The sequence below is a fragment of the Bufo bufo genome, chromosome 10 (assembly GCF_905171765.1).
Source record: "Bufo bufo chromosome 10, aBufBuf1.1, whole genome shotgun sequence".
In the NCBI taxonomy this organism is placed as follows: Eukaryota; Metazoa; Chordata; class Amphibia; order Anura; family Bufonidae; genus Bufo; species Bufo bufo.
In genome coordinates, this window is record NC_053398.1 from 43,639,203 (window position 1) to 43,655,738 (window position 16,536).

The 16,536-nt window shown below is 38.3% G+C and overlaps 1 protein-coding gene across 1 annotated transcript in view; it reads left to right on the forward strand.

Moving 5' to 3' along the window:
• Positions 1-3,269: 3,269 nt before the first annotated feature.
• The window catches only part of LOC120980026 (mucin-6-like), a 55,325-nt gene continuing 42,058 nt past the window's right edge, over positions 3,270-16,536 (forward strand). Inside the window, exons 1-5 of the mRNA XM_040408891.1 lie at positions 3,270-3,318; positions 5,925-5,975; positions 8,730-8,753; positions 11,685-11,726; positions 13,998-14,048. Coding sequence (XP_040264825.1) covers positions 3,270-3,318; positions 5,925-5,975; positions 8,730-8,753; positions 11,685-11,726; positions 13,998-14,048 — 217 coding nt within the window. The remainder of the gene's footprint in view (positions 3,319-5,924; positions 5,976-8,729; positions 8,754-11,684; positions 11,727-13,997; positions 14,049-16,536) is intronic.

The window sequence follows — 16,536 nt, forward strand, 5'->3', positions numbered from 1 at the left end:
TCAATAGGAAGAGGGTCATGTGACATATCAAACTTATTGGGAATTTCACAAGAAAAACAATGGTGTGCTTGGTTTTAACGTAACTTTATTCTTTCATGAGTTATTTACAAGTTTCTGACCACTTATAAAATGTCTTCAATGTGCTGCCCATTGTGTTGGATTGTCAATGCAACCCTCTTCTCCCACTCTTCACACACTGATAGCAACACCGCAGGAGAAATGCTAGCACAGGCTTCCAGTATCCGTAGTTTCAGGTGCTGCACATCTCGTATCTTCACAGCATAGACGATTGCCTTCAGATGATACGAGATGTGCGGCACCTGAAACTACGGATGGCCAGTCCGCCCCTGGTATGGATAAATTATTGACTTGAAAATTGTGCGTTTTTAATTGTGTATTGAGCATGGATTCATGAGGTTGTTACTGGGCATTATTTTTCTGTCACTTTCACAGATAACTGATTAAAGTGTTATTAAGTCAAAGGAAAAAACATGAAATAAATTGCACACTTTCAGGCTTCATTAGGTTACAATAACAATTTAACCTGTTTGGTGTTCACAACGAGGTCAGATTCATTAATTAATGAATTCATACCACAATCCTGGATACTCTACAAAGCAATTCTTTCTTCAAAGTTAGCTCAATAGTTGTTTCCCCAGTGATGAAATGTCAAGTAGAATGTAAAAACATTTTCTGACCTTCTAGTTGGTCCTTTTCTTGTTTCGGTGTTGAACATGCATGTTCCATTATAATCGGTATATAATATACTACTCTTTAAAATAAACCTTATTGCTTTGGTTCTCGAATATGAATGCCAAATTTTGTAGGCCATGAAGACACTAGAAGAAGATACTATTCCATCCTAAGGTATTGTATTTTTTAATTGTGTGGGCTTCTTTAATTTTTATCCTTTTGTGGCCAAAATTATGTGTATCCAAAATATACGTATTCAAATGTATATCTGTAAATTATTGTGTTCGAAATCTTGGCATTAATTCTCTGACCCAACACAAGGGACATTATGGGGTAATTTTTAAATCATTATATGCAGAAAGTCTTGTAGCACAAATAATCACAGATATTCAGGAAAATATTTTAACTGATGAGAGGTTGTGTAGACATGATCTTGAAATTATGGTTAGTATGGTTGATAAAAAGACATGACCGCCAAGTTCAGCCATGGGAGAAGAAGTTGAAATGGACTAAAGGAAAGATGTTGAGCACATAGGGCCAGATTTATCATTACACTTACATCTTACTCCACTTTTACATAATGTATGTCCAAAGTCACTTTTGGCTAAGTCAGATTTATTAATGGTCCTTTAATACTGTGATAAATGTGGTTTGACGGAAGCAGTTTATCCTTCAATAAGTGGCTTCAAAAAAGTCGCACGTTTATAGATTTCTGACAGAAAAGTCGCAAGATTTACTTCATTATCAGTTGTACCTGAGAGAACATGGCAAACATGGACCCATCTTTGATGATAGATCTTTTTGATGATGAAAAAAGAAGGAAAAAGAAGAATTTTACAGAAGAAGAAAAAATAGTTGAAAAGGTAAAAAAAAAGGAAAGAGTTAAAAAAGTGTAATAAGTGTGTATAGTGTAATATTTGAATGTGAAGTGCATTGTTTTAGCCTTTTTTTTATGTGTGTCCCTTTTTAGCATCCATTGTGTCATCTGTTCATGGGACCGCATGCAGATATAGGACCCATTCACTTTAAATGTGGTCTGCGATACCCATCCGACTGTCCACATTTATAGAAAACACATTTTTTTTTTTTTTTAAATTAAAAAAACTGTGCAAAACCAAAAATAATATTTTAGAATATATTTTATTTTTATGAAACAAAAAAAACTTGTTTAAAAAAAAAATACATGTTATACAATATATTTAACCAAATATACATTAACAAAACATTATTAATTCTAGTAAAATAATATAAACAAATTAATTTATTTTGATGAACATTTTTACATTTAACATTCATAATTTTTAAAGGCTAAAAGATAAAAAAAGGTAAAAAGAGTCTTCTGTTTGATGCCAATGTTATAAGCGCAGGACATATATATATATAACGTTCCCAACATAAGCATGGTCCTCAGTGGAGTGAAACTGCACCATTTTTTGTGACTTTTTTTAAATTGTCGCAATAGTAAATCTGTCTAGAGATTGATTTACGTAAGAAAATACTCCCACTTTCACAAAACTGGCGAGCATAGAGCAGAGCCAGAAAAGGTCACAAATTTTTGCACAGTTTTACCGATTGCGCAAAAATTTGCTACTTTTTCATGACATAAATTTGACTTGCTAATGATAAATCTGGCCCATAGAGTTTAGGAGGTAAAAATAGATTGAAGCGTGGTCTTTAGAGTGTGACATGCAGTACATAGTTTAGTTTATGAGGTTATCCAATTGTCCCCAAGAACATTTTGGGTGTGTCACATTTTATCAGGTCTAGGGGTATTCACTTCCATAGGCATAATAGTTTTGTGATTGACTTATTATGGTTCATACTTACACATCATTATTTCTAAGGCTAAGTTCACATATCCGGTAAGCTGATTACCGATACAGCTGTTCAGTGCTGGACCCCATAGACTAAAATGGGATCTGGCGGGGATCTGGATACAACGGTGAATGGCAGTGTCTGGCTATGCCGGATCTGGTGAACTCCAGGAGGCTGTTCTCTGCTGGAACAGCCTGCCAGATCAGCTTACTGGAGATGTGAACTTCGCCTAATTTGACAAGCATATCTTTATTATCCAAATTAATAAATGCTAAATTGTATGGTTTGACGCATTCACTGACGGTAAGGTGAAGTTCCCAACATTAATATATAGTATATAAAGTGCAAGTTCCTATATTAGGAAGACTCTACCTTGATCTTAAGATTTTCTCAAAAGCTCTTAAGATATTTGTAGATCCCTCTGGGTTATAGTGAGAGTAAATAAGAGGTGCAGAATATACACATTAGCACTATCACTTCATAGGTGTTTGTGAAGTCATTTAAATAATAGCTTCATGTACTTATTAATGTATTTGCTATTTTTAAGGGTGAAGGCTGATAAGTCAGATCCTGGTTGACTAGAAAGTTCCAGGCTTTTAGATTAGAAGGAGGGGTTTCACCATGATATATAAAGTTTAAGGTTGGCATGGCAGCTTTTTAACACACCCTTGGGCAGCAGAAGGACTGCCATACAGAAAAGGGTGTTTTGTGGAAACATACAAAAGACCCAAAGATCGAGGGGTAACCTCTGGGATATCACCATGAACTTCTTCTTTCATCTTTGCTTCAGCATCTTGCTGAGCAGAACAGGTATGTACAGATTTATGGATAGAAAATACATTTCACCCAGATCACATCAAAACACCCAACTGGACACTGCAACACATACATCACACAACTTCAACACTTCCTCCTATAAAACCGTCTAGGATCTACTGATGCACTGGAACAAACTACACACTTCTGCACATGGCAACTTCTTCATGACGCTTATTACCATATAGCAATACGTATCACAAATGAATGGCTGCTCTGTTCACGTCTTGCATGTATGTTTCTTCAAAGCTATTCTTGGACATGTTAATCCAAGAAACATGAAGATGAAATGTGTCATCTGAATGGAATGTATATATAATATACAGTCGTATTAAGGAAATTATATACTTTTGTAGTGAAACTCCTTCATTAATAATTAGTAGTTGGAATTGTATTATACCTACATTTTCCAGGCTGCAACGATCACACAGATTTTGGACAATGGAAGAAAGGAGTGCATTGGTTCAGCAGTACCTTCATACATCAGGTCACCAAAAAGCCAAAGAGGAGCATGGGGACTTTCACTTTTTTTGTGCTTCCAATGACCAGCCTGCCCAGTAATACACATTAGACTAAATGTGTTGTATATCCACAGGCTACAATATATGTTTCTGATCGTTGAGGACCATGTGTTGCCCCATTTGAATGTAGAGGTGGTCACACATGCACACTGCCCCTCCATTGAAATTTATGGGACTACTGAAGGAAGCTGAGTGCTGTACTAAGGGGAACACAGGGCACCTGTTCTCATGATCAGAAAACCAACAGATTTGGCTTTAGGCTAAACCTAAGGGCTTTATCCTGGAAGTCCCCTGGTAATTATCCTTTAACCCCTATACATGGATCTGGACTTTGCTGCAGGGGAGCCACCAGACCCAACTTCTTGGACTAGTTTCCGTGTAGTTAACAGCTGACCAACATTGATCAGAGACACATGGCACCGAGGGGTCAGGCAGTCTCGTAGTCAGTAACAGGCAGTGTAGGATTAGTACGGATAAACAGGCAGAGATCGGTACATGGGCAGGAAATAAGGTATAGCACACCTAGCAGGAACTAAGCTGACCTGTTATTAAGAAAACTATTGCTCCGGCACTCTCTCAATGGGGAAGGAGCCTGACAGACCCCAAGGTTGCCAGCCTTTGGCTGGTGAAGATTAGGACATAAGTGTGGGCCCTTTAAGAGCTGGAGGGAGGGTGCAGGAGAAGAGGCTTAGCAGGCAAGCAGGTCACAGCCTGTGAGAGGGAAAAAAAACATAGCCAAAGGCTGGGACTACCCAGGGAACGACAGCTAGAGGCAGATCCGGCCCGCCAGGAATGAACAAGGGAACAGCTGTCCCTGAACAATTTTTGCTGAACTCTCTGGACAAATACTTAAGGCCTCGTGCACATGACCATGTTATGGATCTGTGTTATTATACTGGAATCTCGTAGTGATCACAGCACTCTATCTATTCTGACCGGTTTGGGTGCACGTTGTGGTATGTTCCTAGCTCCACCTCTTGGAACGTATAAATATTCAACAATTTAGACAACACTCCAGATTTTGCTTAGGTAATTTTTATTTGCTTAGCCGGACATAGTGGTCCTTTTGGTAACAACGTTTCGGGCAGAAAGAATGCCCTTCATCAGGCTAGTCGCATGCACATGGGATTGTGGATGGCCGGCCATCCACAATCCCATGTGCATACGACAAGCCTGATGAAGGGCATTCTTTCTGCCCGAAACGTTGTTACCAAAAGGACCACTATGTCCGGCTAAGCAAATAAAAATTACCTAAGCAAAATCTGGAGTGTTGTCTAAATTGTTGAATGTGTTATTATACTGATCTGAAATATACTGTCAATAGGGCCCATGCTGAACCTGCATACTGTATGCTGCTGATTCCAAATGCCTCCACTGTTTGTAGGGGAGAATACATTGAGATACAGAGACACTATATAGCAGCACACAATGTACCTATGACTCCTTAATACAGTACACCACGATGAAACCGTAAAGGGGTTGTCTGGGATTTTACTATTGATGACCTATCATCAGGATTGGTCATCAATATCAGATCAGCGGGGTTCCGACACCCCCGCCGATCAGCTATATGAGAAGACAATATGTGCGGTGCACATGTGCAGTCTTCTTTCTCTTTTCCTGTTGGTCTTTGCCATAGACAGCAGCGGACAGGAAGAGAGACATATTGTCGTCTCTTACAGCTGATCGACGGGGGTCTCTGATATTGATGACCTAACCTGAGGATAATTCATCAATAGTAATAGCCTGGACAACCCATTTACGGTTTCATTGTGGTGTACTGTATTAAGAAGTCATAGATACTTTGTGTGCTGCTGTGTCTCTAGTAAAAGCCTGGACAACCCTTTTAAAGGCTATGGGGTCTTTTGGAGGCAATTATTTTTTATTATTGTATTCTACTCATTTTGAGCCAAGAATAATTCCAATACAATGACTCCTATACATAATTCCAATACAATGAATACTAAATAAAAATCCAGCCAAAGATGAGTAGAATGTAATGATAAAAAAGCACCCCATAGGTTTTTAACATAATCTGAAAAAAAATCTTCAACTATTTTTCACTCTTTCTTCCCACAGCTGCATACCATGAAATAGTTTCAGATTCTTCCGGCACTTACTTAAAACCAGGTAAAACAATTACATTTCATAAAAACACCCTTTGCATGAACGTAAGCTATGCTCTTAAAACCGTGAACAAAATTATGTTTCATATTGGAAATATTTTTCATTTAGGCCTAATCCAAAGCATTACATTGGAGAGAATTATAACAATGTCTTAACCCCTTCAAGCCTTGCACTGTAATTATATATCCTGTAGGGAAGGTAGTTCCAATGAGCTGCCGTATTATTACAGCGCAGTTAATGATAAGGCTCCGGAGCTATGCTCGTGGCATCACATGTGGGTGCAAACTGTGTCACCCTGTAGATGTCGTGGTCTCTGCGCCAACTTTGAGAAGACATATCCCTGAGGAGAAGTCATCTCACAAACTTGTTGCATCTATAATAACAAAATGGGCAGTTTTTTAATAAGTTATCCAGTTAATTTTATATGGGTTTACCATGTGCAAATTGTACAGGGTTTGGGGGATGAAGGTTCACCCTTGCTTAGGGGCCAACTGGACAATTCACCTATCTGTATATGTGCCATCCTGAGGCTGAGTTAAGGAAAAGAGGATCCTAAAGCAAGGTTTTTATGCTATTTTATGTGAGTTTTGCAGCTGTTTCCTCCTTTGTTGTAATTTTTTATAGACTTTCTTAGAAAAAAAAAAAGCATAAAAAAAACTGCGGAGGTGAATACTGCTTAGGCCGAGTTCACACTTCAGTTATTTGGTCAGTTATTTCCATCAGTGATGGTGAGCCAAAACTAGGTGCCGGTCAAAAACACAGAACAGGTGCAGATCTTTCCTTTATACCTTATCTATGAGTAGGCTTCACTGGTTTTGGCTCATAAAAACTAATGGAAATAAATGACCAAATAACTGAAGTGTGAACTTGGCCTTAGTGGTAATTGCATCTGCTAAAATTAATCGGAATGAGAATTCTTTAAAATAACCGGAAAAAATATGGTATGTGTATATATATGGTGTGTGTATATATATATATATATATATACAGTACAGACCAAAAGTTTGGACACACCTTCTCATTCAAAGAGTTATTTTCATGACTATGAAGGCATCAAAACTATGAATTAACACATGTGGAATTATATACATAACAAACAAGTGTGAAACAACTGAAAATATGTCATATTCTAGGTTCTTCAAAGTAGCCACCTTTTGCTTTGATTACTGCTTTGCACACTCTTGGCATTCTCTTGATGAGCTTCAAGAGGTAGTCCTCTGAAATGGTCTTCCAACAGTCTTGAAGGAGTTCCCAGAGATGCTTAGCACTTGTTGGCCCTTTTGCATTCACTCTGCGGTCCAGCTCACCCCAAACCATCTCGATTGGGTTCAGGTCCGGTGACTGTGGAGGCCAGGTCATCTGGCGCAGCACCCCATCACTCTCCTTCATGGTCAAATAGCCCTTACTTTCAAAGTTTTCCCAATTTTTCAGCTGACTGACTGACCTTCATTTCTTAAAGTAATAATGACCACTCGTTTTTCTTTACTTAGCTGCTTTTTTCTTGCCATAATACAAATTCTAACAGTCTATTCAGTAGGACTATCAGCTGTGTATCCACCTGACTTTTCCTCAACGCAACTGATGGTCCCAACCCCATTTATAGGGCAAGAAATCCCACTTATTAAACCTGACAGGGCACACCTATGAAGTGAAAACCATTTCAGGGGACTACCTCTTGAAGCTCATCAAGAGAATGCCAAGAGTGTGCAAAGCAGTAATCAAAGCAAAAGGTGGCTACTTTGAAGAACCTAGAATATGACATATTTTCAGTTGTTTCACACTTGTTTGTTATGTATATAATTCGACATGTGTTAATTCATAGTTTTGATGCCTTCATAGTCATGAAAATAAAGAAAACTCTTTGAATGAGAAGGTGTGTCCAAACTTTTGGTCTGTACTGTATATATATATATATATATATATATATATAGCGCGGGGATTCGCTCTGGTAGGCAGGCTAGTGGACGCAGTATAGAGGCAAAGGATCAGGTTGTAAATCACTCTTCAATGTTTATTCACTCTTGTAACATAACACAACAGTCACTTTTCAGGCTTGGTGCTTGTTCACACACAGAAAACCTAAATAAAGTTCACCTGGTATCCTGGTTGTCAGTTCACACCCGGCTGAATGCTCAGCCTCAGAAAGTCCACTTGCTGGCTTTAAGGCGGCCTGCTTGCCTGACACACAGTCTTTAGACCTCAGCACAGAGATCTCCCGAGCTCCGCTGTCAGAGGGAGGTAATCCACACCACCTGACAGTGCTGGCTGTTTTTCATAAGCCTGCCAAGACCCGGTCTGGAACGTGGGGAGTATTCACCCACCCAGCACTTTGACTACTCCCAGTAAGAGCCGTCCCGGATCAGCTATTTACAGCCATACTAAAAAGCAAAGTGTCAATCAGCATTAGCTGCCGCTGACACATGAAAATACCGGCTCTTACTTCACCGAGGCCATGAATCTCGGTGACACATACCTACTATCAATGATGACCCCTTGTACCTTCCTACAATATATATATATATATATATATATATAAAAAGAAAAAGAATGGCGGCACAGTCCAGACAATGAGTAGATGGGTGCAAAAAGCCCAGATGGGGATAAGCCAGCCCCGTATATAAAGTAAAAAGAAAACGGGCAGCACTCCAGAAAAAATAAGTGTAGAAAAATATATAAGCTATATAATGCTTTGCCTACTGCACTTAATAAGGTATACAGTTTAATTGGTATTTAACAATCTTTTATATCTGTTCCTAGATTCAAGTCCAAACAATAGATTGGGTGAGTATGATATTTATAGTCAGTTTGTTTTGCAGATTTGACTTATGGTTTCTCTATATCATTCTACTTTATTAAAAAATATATTCATTCTAGAAGCCATTACACCTCCTTCATATAATCCTGCTTTCTAAAGTGGCTAGCTCCTACATGGTCCCTGAGGTAGCTTTGGCTACATTTACTTTTCCTGTAGCTGCACCACAGTATATTAATTATTTTATGGGCACATGTAAAACAGGGAAAATAGACATTGAAAGGGTTTTGATAAATATCACTTACCTGATAAAGATGTCGTTTCAAGTTCAAAACATTATTCAAATACGTGTTGTTAGTTTTTTGTTTTTTTAGCTGAAGATTAAAACCTAGTCCCATTTAAAAAAAAAAACACAACTTTTCTCCCTTATTCTTGCAAATTGTGTAAAGGAATACAAATACAGATTTAGATACAATGGGCTTATAAGGGTTTTACGGTAATTAATAAATTGACACTAGGCGTACAGGATGTCATGCTGTGAATATCAACTAGGCACAGAATTGTTCAAATAACTCCTGCATGGTCTAAGATAACTGATACAAGTTACATTTATGGGCTTCAAATTTTAGTCATTAAAGGAGTTTTGCGAGATTTTATTACTGATGGTCTATCCTCAGGATAGGTAATCAGTATCTGATCGGTGGGGGTCATCACCCGAGACCCCTGCCAAATCAGCTGTTTCAGAAGGCACCGGTGCTCCTGCTCCTTCTCCCTGCTTGGCAAGCACAGCATCGTACATTGTATAGTGGGTCGTGCTTGGTATCACTCTCAGCCCCATTCGCTTCAATGGGGCTGAGCGCTTTACCAAGCACAGCCGCTATAATGTAGGGCACTGTACTTGGTAAGCACAGAGAAGGCTGCAGCACTCACAGGAGGGCCAATACCTTCTCAAACAGCTAATCGGCAGGGGTCCCGGGTGTCGGACCCCCACTAATACTGATGACCCATGTTGAGGATAGGTCATCAGTATCAAAATCTCAGAAAACCTCTTTAATGTGTGTATTTTATGGAAGGTAAGATGGTAATTAACAGTTTTTATTTGCCCAATACATTTAGAAAATGCTATAGATAGTACACGTTGAGGTTTTGGTAGTTTATCTCTTTATATATAACATTACAATATAACCTTCAACCTGCTTTTCTATCTACAGTATTTCAGCAGTATTTGATTCCACTTTCCAATGGTGAGTGCCTTGGCTTAAAGGGGTTTCACTGGGAATTAAGAAAATGAAAATACTTAAATATTACTTTATTATAAATATATTCCCAAATAATACCTTACATTACTTATGATGGCTCGTTTTGTCTGGGGAGCAATCATCAGGGGAAATAAAATGGCCACCATCCAACTAGTACACACAAAACCTGTCCTAATCACACAGCAGGACAAGTTACTTCTGAGCACTGAGGTAAAGAGCTGCATCATCCTCCTCTCTGCTCTGCTTGTCAGGGATTATGATCCTGAATATGGAAGATAAGATCTTTAGCTGAATCTCTGTAGGAATGGAGTTCATTCCTCAGTGCTCAGAAGTAACTTGTCCTGCTGTGTGATCAGGACAGCTTTTGTGTGAGCTAATAGGACAGTGGCCATTTTGTTTCTTCTAATCATTGCTCCCTAAACAAAACGAGCCATTTTTTATTGACAGGGCCAGGCAGTGGAAAAGAAGCCAGAGAGGGGTTGGAGGTCGCTTGTGACAGAGTCCCTTTAAACTATACATTACATTGTCTCTTATGTGCTTGAGATGCTTTTTTATAGGACTTAGATGTCCCTTTTACTATAACAGTATATTTTCCCCATATTCCCTTTATTGTTTACCCAGCATAGTGCCATACTTTTGGCTGTGGCTGTGCCTGGTATCACAGCTCATCCTTTGATCACTTGAACGGGTCAAAGCTCTAGAGCATTGAGCATACACGGTCAAAAATAATGGATCTCAAATAGACATGGCTAATACGAATGGAAAATAAGCACAACGGATGCTCAAAATAGAGGATCCATTTTTTTTCTGTTCGTCAGAAGAATGGAAAACCAAACTGTGAAGTGAACCTGGCCTTACAGATGGCCATACACACTTGAATAAAAGGAGCATGATGGTTAAACAACCTTTGAATAAAAGATAATTCGGGGAAAGATTTTTTTTTTGCTGACACATTTTAGTCGAATATGGCCATTATGGTTATTCACACTGGCCATACAAGTTCAATAACACCTGGCGAAGGACAAGCAATCCTTCTGGGGATGTTCTTTCAGTCAGTTTGAATTTCAAACATGGCCTACATCTTCAGATACTGTTCTGTCATCGGCTGGCAAAAACAAACTTGTTAATAACATATACCCGATGGCCAATTGTCGAGGTTGAAATTGTCTGTTTTCCTGATTAAGGCGCTCTCCCTAAGGAGATAAAGTACCCCCCCCCCCCAAATCCTGACCTAGGCCTCTCACCCAGTTAAGAAAGTACTCTCTGCTGTGTACTGATGAGGGGCAATAACCCCAAAATCGCCATCTGCAGATGAGATACTGGCTTATTTAATATCCAAGTCATGTCTCAAGACCTCTTAAAAGGTCAAAAATTTACTTATACCGTACCTTACATCTGGTAGCATCAGAGGCAGAGCATGCTAAGAGCCATTTGTATACCTTTATCTCTGGATTTTTGACACTAACAATCAACTCCTGGAAACCGACCAGTAGATAGGGAAAGATCCTGCATCATGCAAAGTTACCCAAGTATTCAGTAGTGGTTATCTTTGCTCACATAGTAATGTTATAACACCTGTAATTCTACAAATACCATATACTGTAGTTTTTTTTTTTTCAGAGGTCTAATAATCCATTCTAACTAAACGGTTCAGTAGTTCAGAATCTGGAGAATAACTTTTGCTATCACTTACATTTATAGATACCACAGATCTAATAGAAGCTGAGTATGATTCTACTGATGGTAAGTGGAACTGTATTATATTAACCAGTTCATGACACTGTATTGTGATAGTATGAGAAAGATAGAAAGAGATAGATAGATAGATAGATAGATAGATAGATAGATAGATAGATAGAAAGAAAGATCCAATGATGTATCCAGTATGGGTATTCAGTATCCAGTGATGGGTATTGGCAGCCATCTTTGTAAGATAAGCCCTTGAGAAGAAAATGTTGGTAGTGCATCATCAATATTCAAAACCAGCACTTCTATAGTACAGTTTGGATGGATATGCTGGTGTCAATAAGAGCATGTGGACCCACAGTACGCACCACGGTAGGGTTGGCCAACAAGAGTATGAGTACACTTCAACAGGTCCAGTTTCTGACACAATAAAGGAAAACAACATCTTTAAGATGCACAACACATGTTCTGAATAGCTTGATTATAGTCAGTTGACTGGGACTCAACCTTTTGCTGTGGCATCTGTGGTAATGCCAAAATAATTTTATATATATATATATATATATATATATATATATATATATATATGTGAAAAAAAGAAGGATGGATCCAGCTTCCCATAAAAAACGTTTTCTTTATTCTTGTTGCGGTAAAATGACATACATGGACACCACAGTCTACGCGTTTCGGACAAAATAAATCTGAGTCCTTATTCATGACAGAGCAAAGTGTAAATGAAAACCTTTTCTTTTTAAAGCAAAAAGACCCAGCCCCCGTGCTGATTACCTATTCCCGACACCTGAGTGAAAGGAGGAGGAAAAAAACAGCCAGGGAGACACCCAGTTTGTGCATACATATATGAAAACATGTTAAAAAGCATGAAAAACTTGCTATTTGTATTGTAAAACCAAATCATGTTTTTTATTTAAACCATTAGGTGTGCAGCTCCCCAAACTAGGTAATCAGCACGGGGGTTGGGTCTTTTTGCTTTAAAAAGAAAAGGTTTTCATTTACACTTTGCTCTGTCATTAATAAGGACTAAGATTTATTTTGTCCGAAACGCGTAGACTGTGGTGTCCATGTATGTCATTTTACCTCAACAAGAATAAAGAAAAAGTTTTTTATGGGAAGCTGGATCCATCCTTCTTTTTTCACATTGTCAAGGCGGGTCCGGGCTTTTATCCGTGCCTCCCAATACGTATACAGGTGAGCGCTGCAGTTGTTTCTCTTCTCTATCCATATATACATATATATATATACAGTACAGACCAAAAGTTTGGACACACCTTCTCATTCATGGAGTTTTCTTTATTTTCATGACTATGAAAATTGTAGATTCACACTAAAGGCATCAAAACTATGAATTAACACATGTGGAATTATATACATAACAAACAAGTGTGAAACAACTGAAAATATGTCATATTCTAGGTTCTTCAAAGTAGCCACCTTTTGCTTTGATTACTGCTTTGCACACTCTTGGCATTCTCTTGATGAGCTTCAAGAGGTAGTCCCCTGAAATGGTTTTCACTTCACAGGTGTGCCCTGTCAGGTTTAATAAGTGGGATTTCTTGCCTTATAAATGGGGTTGGGACCATCAGTTGCGTTGAGGAGAAGTCAGGTGGATACACAGCTGATAGTCATACTGAATAGACTGTTAGAATTTGTATTATGGCAAGAAAAAAGCAGCTAAGTAAAGAAAAACGAGTGGCCATCATTACTTTAAGAAATGAAGGTCAGTCAGTCAGCCGAAAAATTGGGAAAACTTTGAAAGTAAGGGCTATTTGACCATGAAGGAGAGTGATGGGGTGCTGCGCCAGATGACCTGGCCTCCACAGTCACCGGACCTGAACCCAATCGAGATGGTTTGGGGTGAGCTGGACAGCAGAGTGAAGGCAAAAGGGCCAACAAGTGCTAAGCATCTCTGGGAACTCCTTCAAGACTGTTGGAAGACCATTTCAGGGGACTACCTCTTGAAGCTCATCAAGAGAATGCCAAGAGTGTGCAAAGCAGTAATCAAAGCAAAAGGTGGCTACTTTGAAGAACCTAGAATATGACATATTTTCAGTTGTTTCACACTTGTTTGTTATGTATATAATTCCACATGTGTTAATTCATAGTTTTGATGCCTTCAGTGTGAATCTACAATTTTCATAGTCATGAAAATAAAGAAAACTCTTTGAATGAGAAGGTGTGTCCTAACTTTTGGTCTGTACTGTATATATATATATATATTTTTTTTATATATATATATATATATATATATATATATATATATCAGTGGGTAATGGAAATAAGTGTCTAACTTTTTGGATTTTTTCCCCCCAGATAATTACATTATTGGTGGTCTTGGAATAGGCCCTGCAAACTTCTCAAGCTGTAAGTTGGACACTTCCTTAAAGATAAAAACTAATTCCGATTACTAGGGGTTACGACCTAATAGTTCTCCAGTTTTACCATTCTGAGCATGTGACTAAAACAATCCAGAATAAACCATTTTACAGTCAGGTCTTTTCCATCCTTGCAACATAAAAAATATCACACACTGGTTGTAAACTTTACATCTACAAGTAAATACGTTGCGACTTTAGCAAAAGTTATTTCAGCATGAATAGTAATTATGGTAAATTGTTGTTTTAAAAAAACTACTGCAGAGACAAGAGTTGGGTTGTAAGAGTCACTGTAAAAATAAGTTTGACTGAATTTTACTGCTGCCATGTCTCTTTATGGGTCACAAAATGTAAACTCTTTTTAACACGGGAGGGGCTGTCTTTTTCTCTTGCTCAATACATTAGTTTGCTTTGTATGACCTTCTAGGAAGATAAGAGAAGGAACACTGCTCTGCTTACTTTTCACTGTCACTTTTTCAATTCTGACAGCCTGACAGATCAAGTTGAATGTGTTAAAGGGCATCTGTCAGCAGTTTTGTACCTATGACACTGGCTGACCTGTTGCATGTGCATTCGGCAGCTGAAGACATCTGTGTTGGTCCCATCTTCATATGTGTCCGCAGTGCTGAGAAAAATGAAGTTTTAATACATGCAAATGAGCCTCTAGGAGCAATGGGGGCGTTGTCATTACACCTAGAGGGTCTGCTCTTTCTGCAACTTTCGTGCCCTCTACACTTTAATTGACAGGACCAGGCATGATGAAGTTTGCACTGCCAGATCAATCAAAGTGGAAAGATGCGGCAGTTGCAGAGAGAGCAGAGCCTCTAGGTGTAATGGCAACGCCCCCGTTGCTCCTAGAGGCTAATTTGCATATAATAAACATCAGATTTCTCAGCAATGCGGGCACATATGGACATGGGACCAACACAGATGTCTTCAGCTGCCAAGTGCACATGTAACAGGTCAAACAGTTTCGTAGGTACAAAACTGCTGACAGATGCCCTTTAACTCTACCAGATAAAAAAAAATTAATATTGACCCCTATAGGTAGAAATCGGAGTGAAAGTGCACATTAAATAAAATACAGTGAAAGGTTTTTTAGACAGCCGTCCTCAACACCAGTGAAAAATTGTCTTCTTAAAGGGTTGTCTCTATGAAGAGGCTCAAATTTGTCTAGAAAGTTATGTTTTTTTCTGACACATTTTCTGCAAATTTGTGTCTTATCTACTGTGGGACGTATTGATTCCCATTTGCTGCAAGATATAGAGCCATTTGCACCATGCACATCAGTTTGTAAAAGTGGAGTTGCACCACCAATTTCTGGGGTAAATTATAGTAAATCTGCCAGGACATGGGAAGCCACAACCGCTGTCATTTTTTTTTAAAGTAGCAAGAACAATGTAAAATTGAATTGTAAAATAGCTCTTGTGCAACAACAAAATTTTTTTAATTTTGCATGCCATAAAAATATAGCCTCTTATAAATTGTACCCAATATGCTTCCACATTCACTGAGGAAGCCACTACTAAATATATATATATAGCGTATACAGCACTAGTTTATAGGAAATGTGTCATCAGAAAATGACCTATGTCTACTGTTTAAATCACATTCAGATTTTTAACATATTTTAAAGAATTTTTGGTCGTTGTTTTAAATTTTTCATGTCAATACCTACATTTAAACAAATACCATTTCCTACAGTTTTTGCACTGGCCACTACACCTAACAATACGCGCCACCTCTATTTCTGTACAGATCACTTTACTGCAGTTATCTTCTTATCTATACACAAAGGTGATATCAGAATGATAGATAAGACAGCATCCATTCAAGATAGGTGACTGTGAGAGAGTTATCTATTCTTTCCTTGTGTGTTGACATCTGCACAGGTCACAGAGCATGCCTAAAAAACTCTCCCATAGAAGTCAATGAGGTCCCCTCCTGACCATTGTGTCTGGCCCATGGGGCTGCTCTAAAGCAATTTTCTTAATGCTTTGTAAAGGCTGTTTAGAACAACTCAGGCCAAATGGCCGCCCCCATAATCATGGTAAGGAAATAGAATAAAAAATCTGCAATAATTAAAATCAGATTAGAAGAAAAAAAAAAGGATATGTGTCGATATCTGCTTTTAACTGTAAGACAACATTTTTGGTGACACTTTTCCTTTAAGGCTAAATGTTTGGTCTCCTGCTGTCTGAGGTTGTTGGCAACCCAGGAGACAATTTTCTCAATTTATAAGCCTGAAAATTCTAAATACAATATATGTCTAAAAATTATATAAAAATAAATTACTGCCAAAAATACTGAAAAAAAATGTGTCTACTTCAATGAATAAAAAAAGGTTAGCCCTTAAACTAACACATGTAAAACAACTAAACTGTGTCTGGTCCCGAAGACCGAAATTACCCTGGTTTTTGAACTGGTTAAAAGCATTAGGTCATTAACCCATTGAAGTAAATGTTATGGCCTTAGGG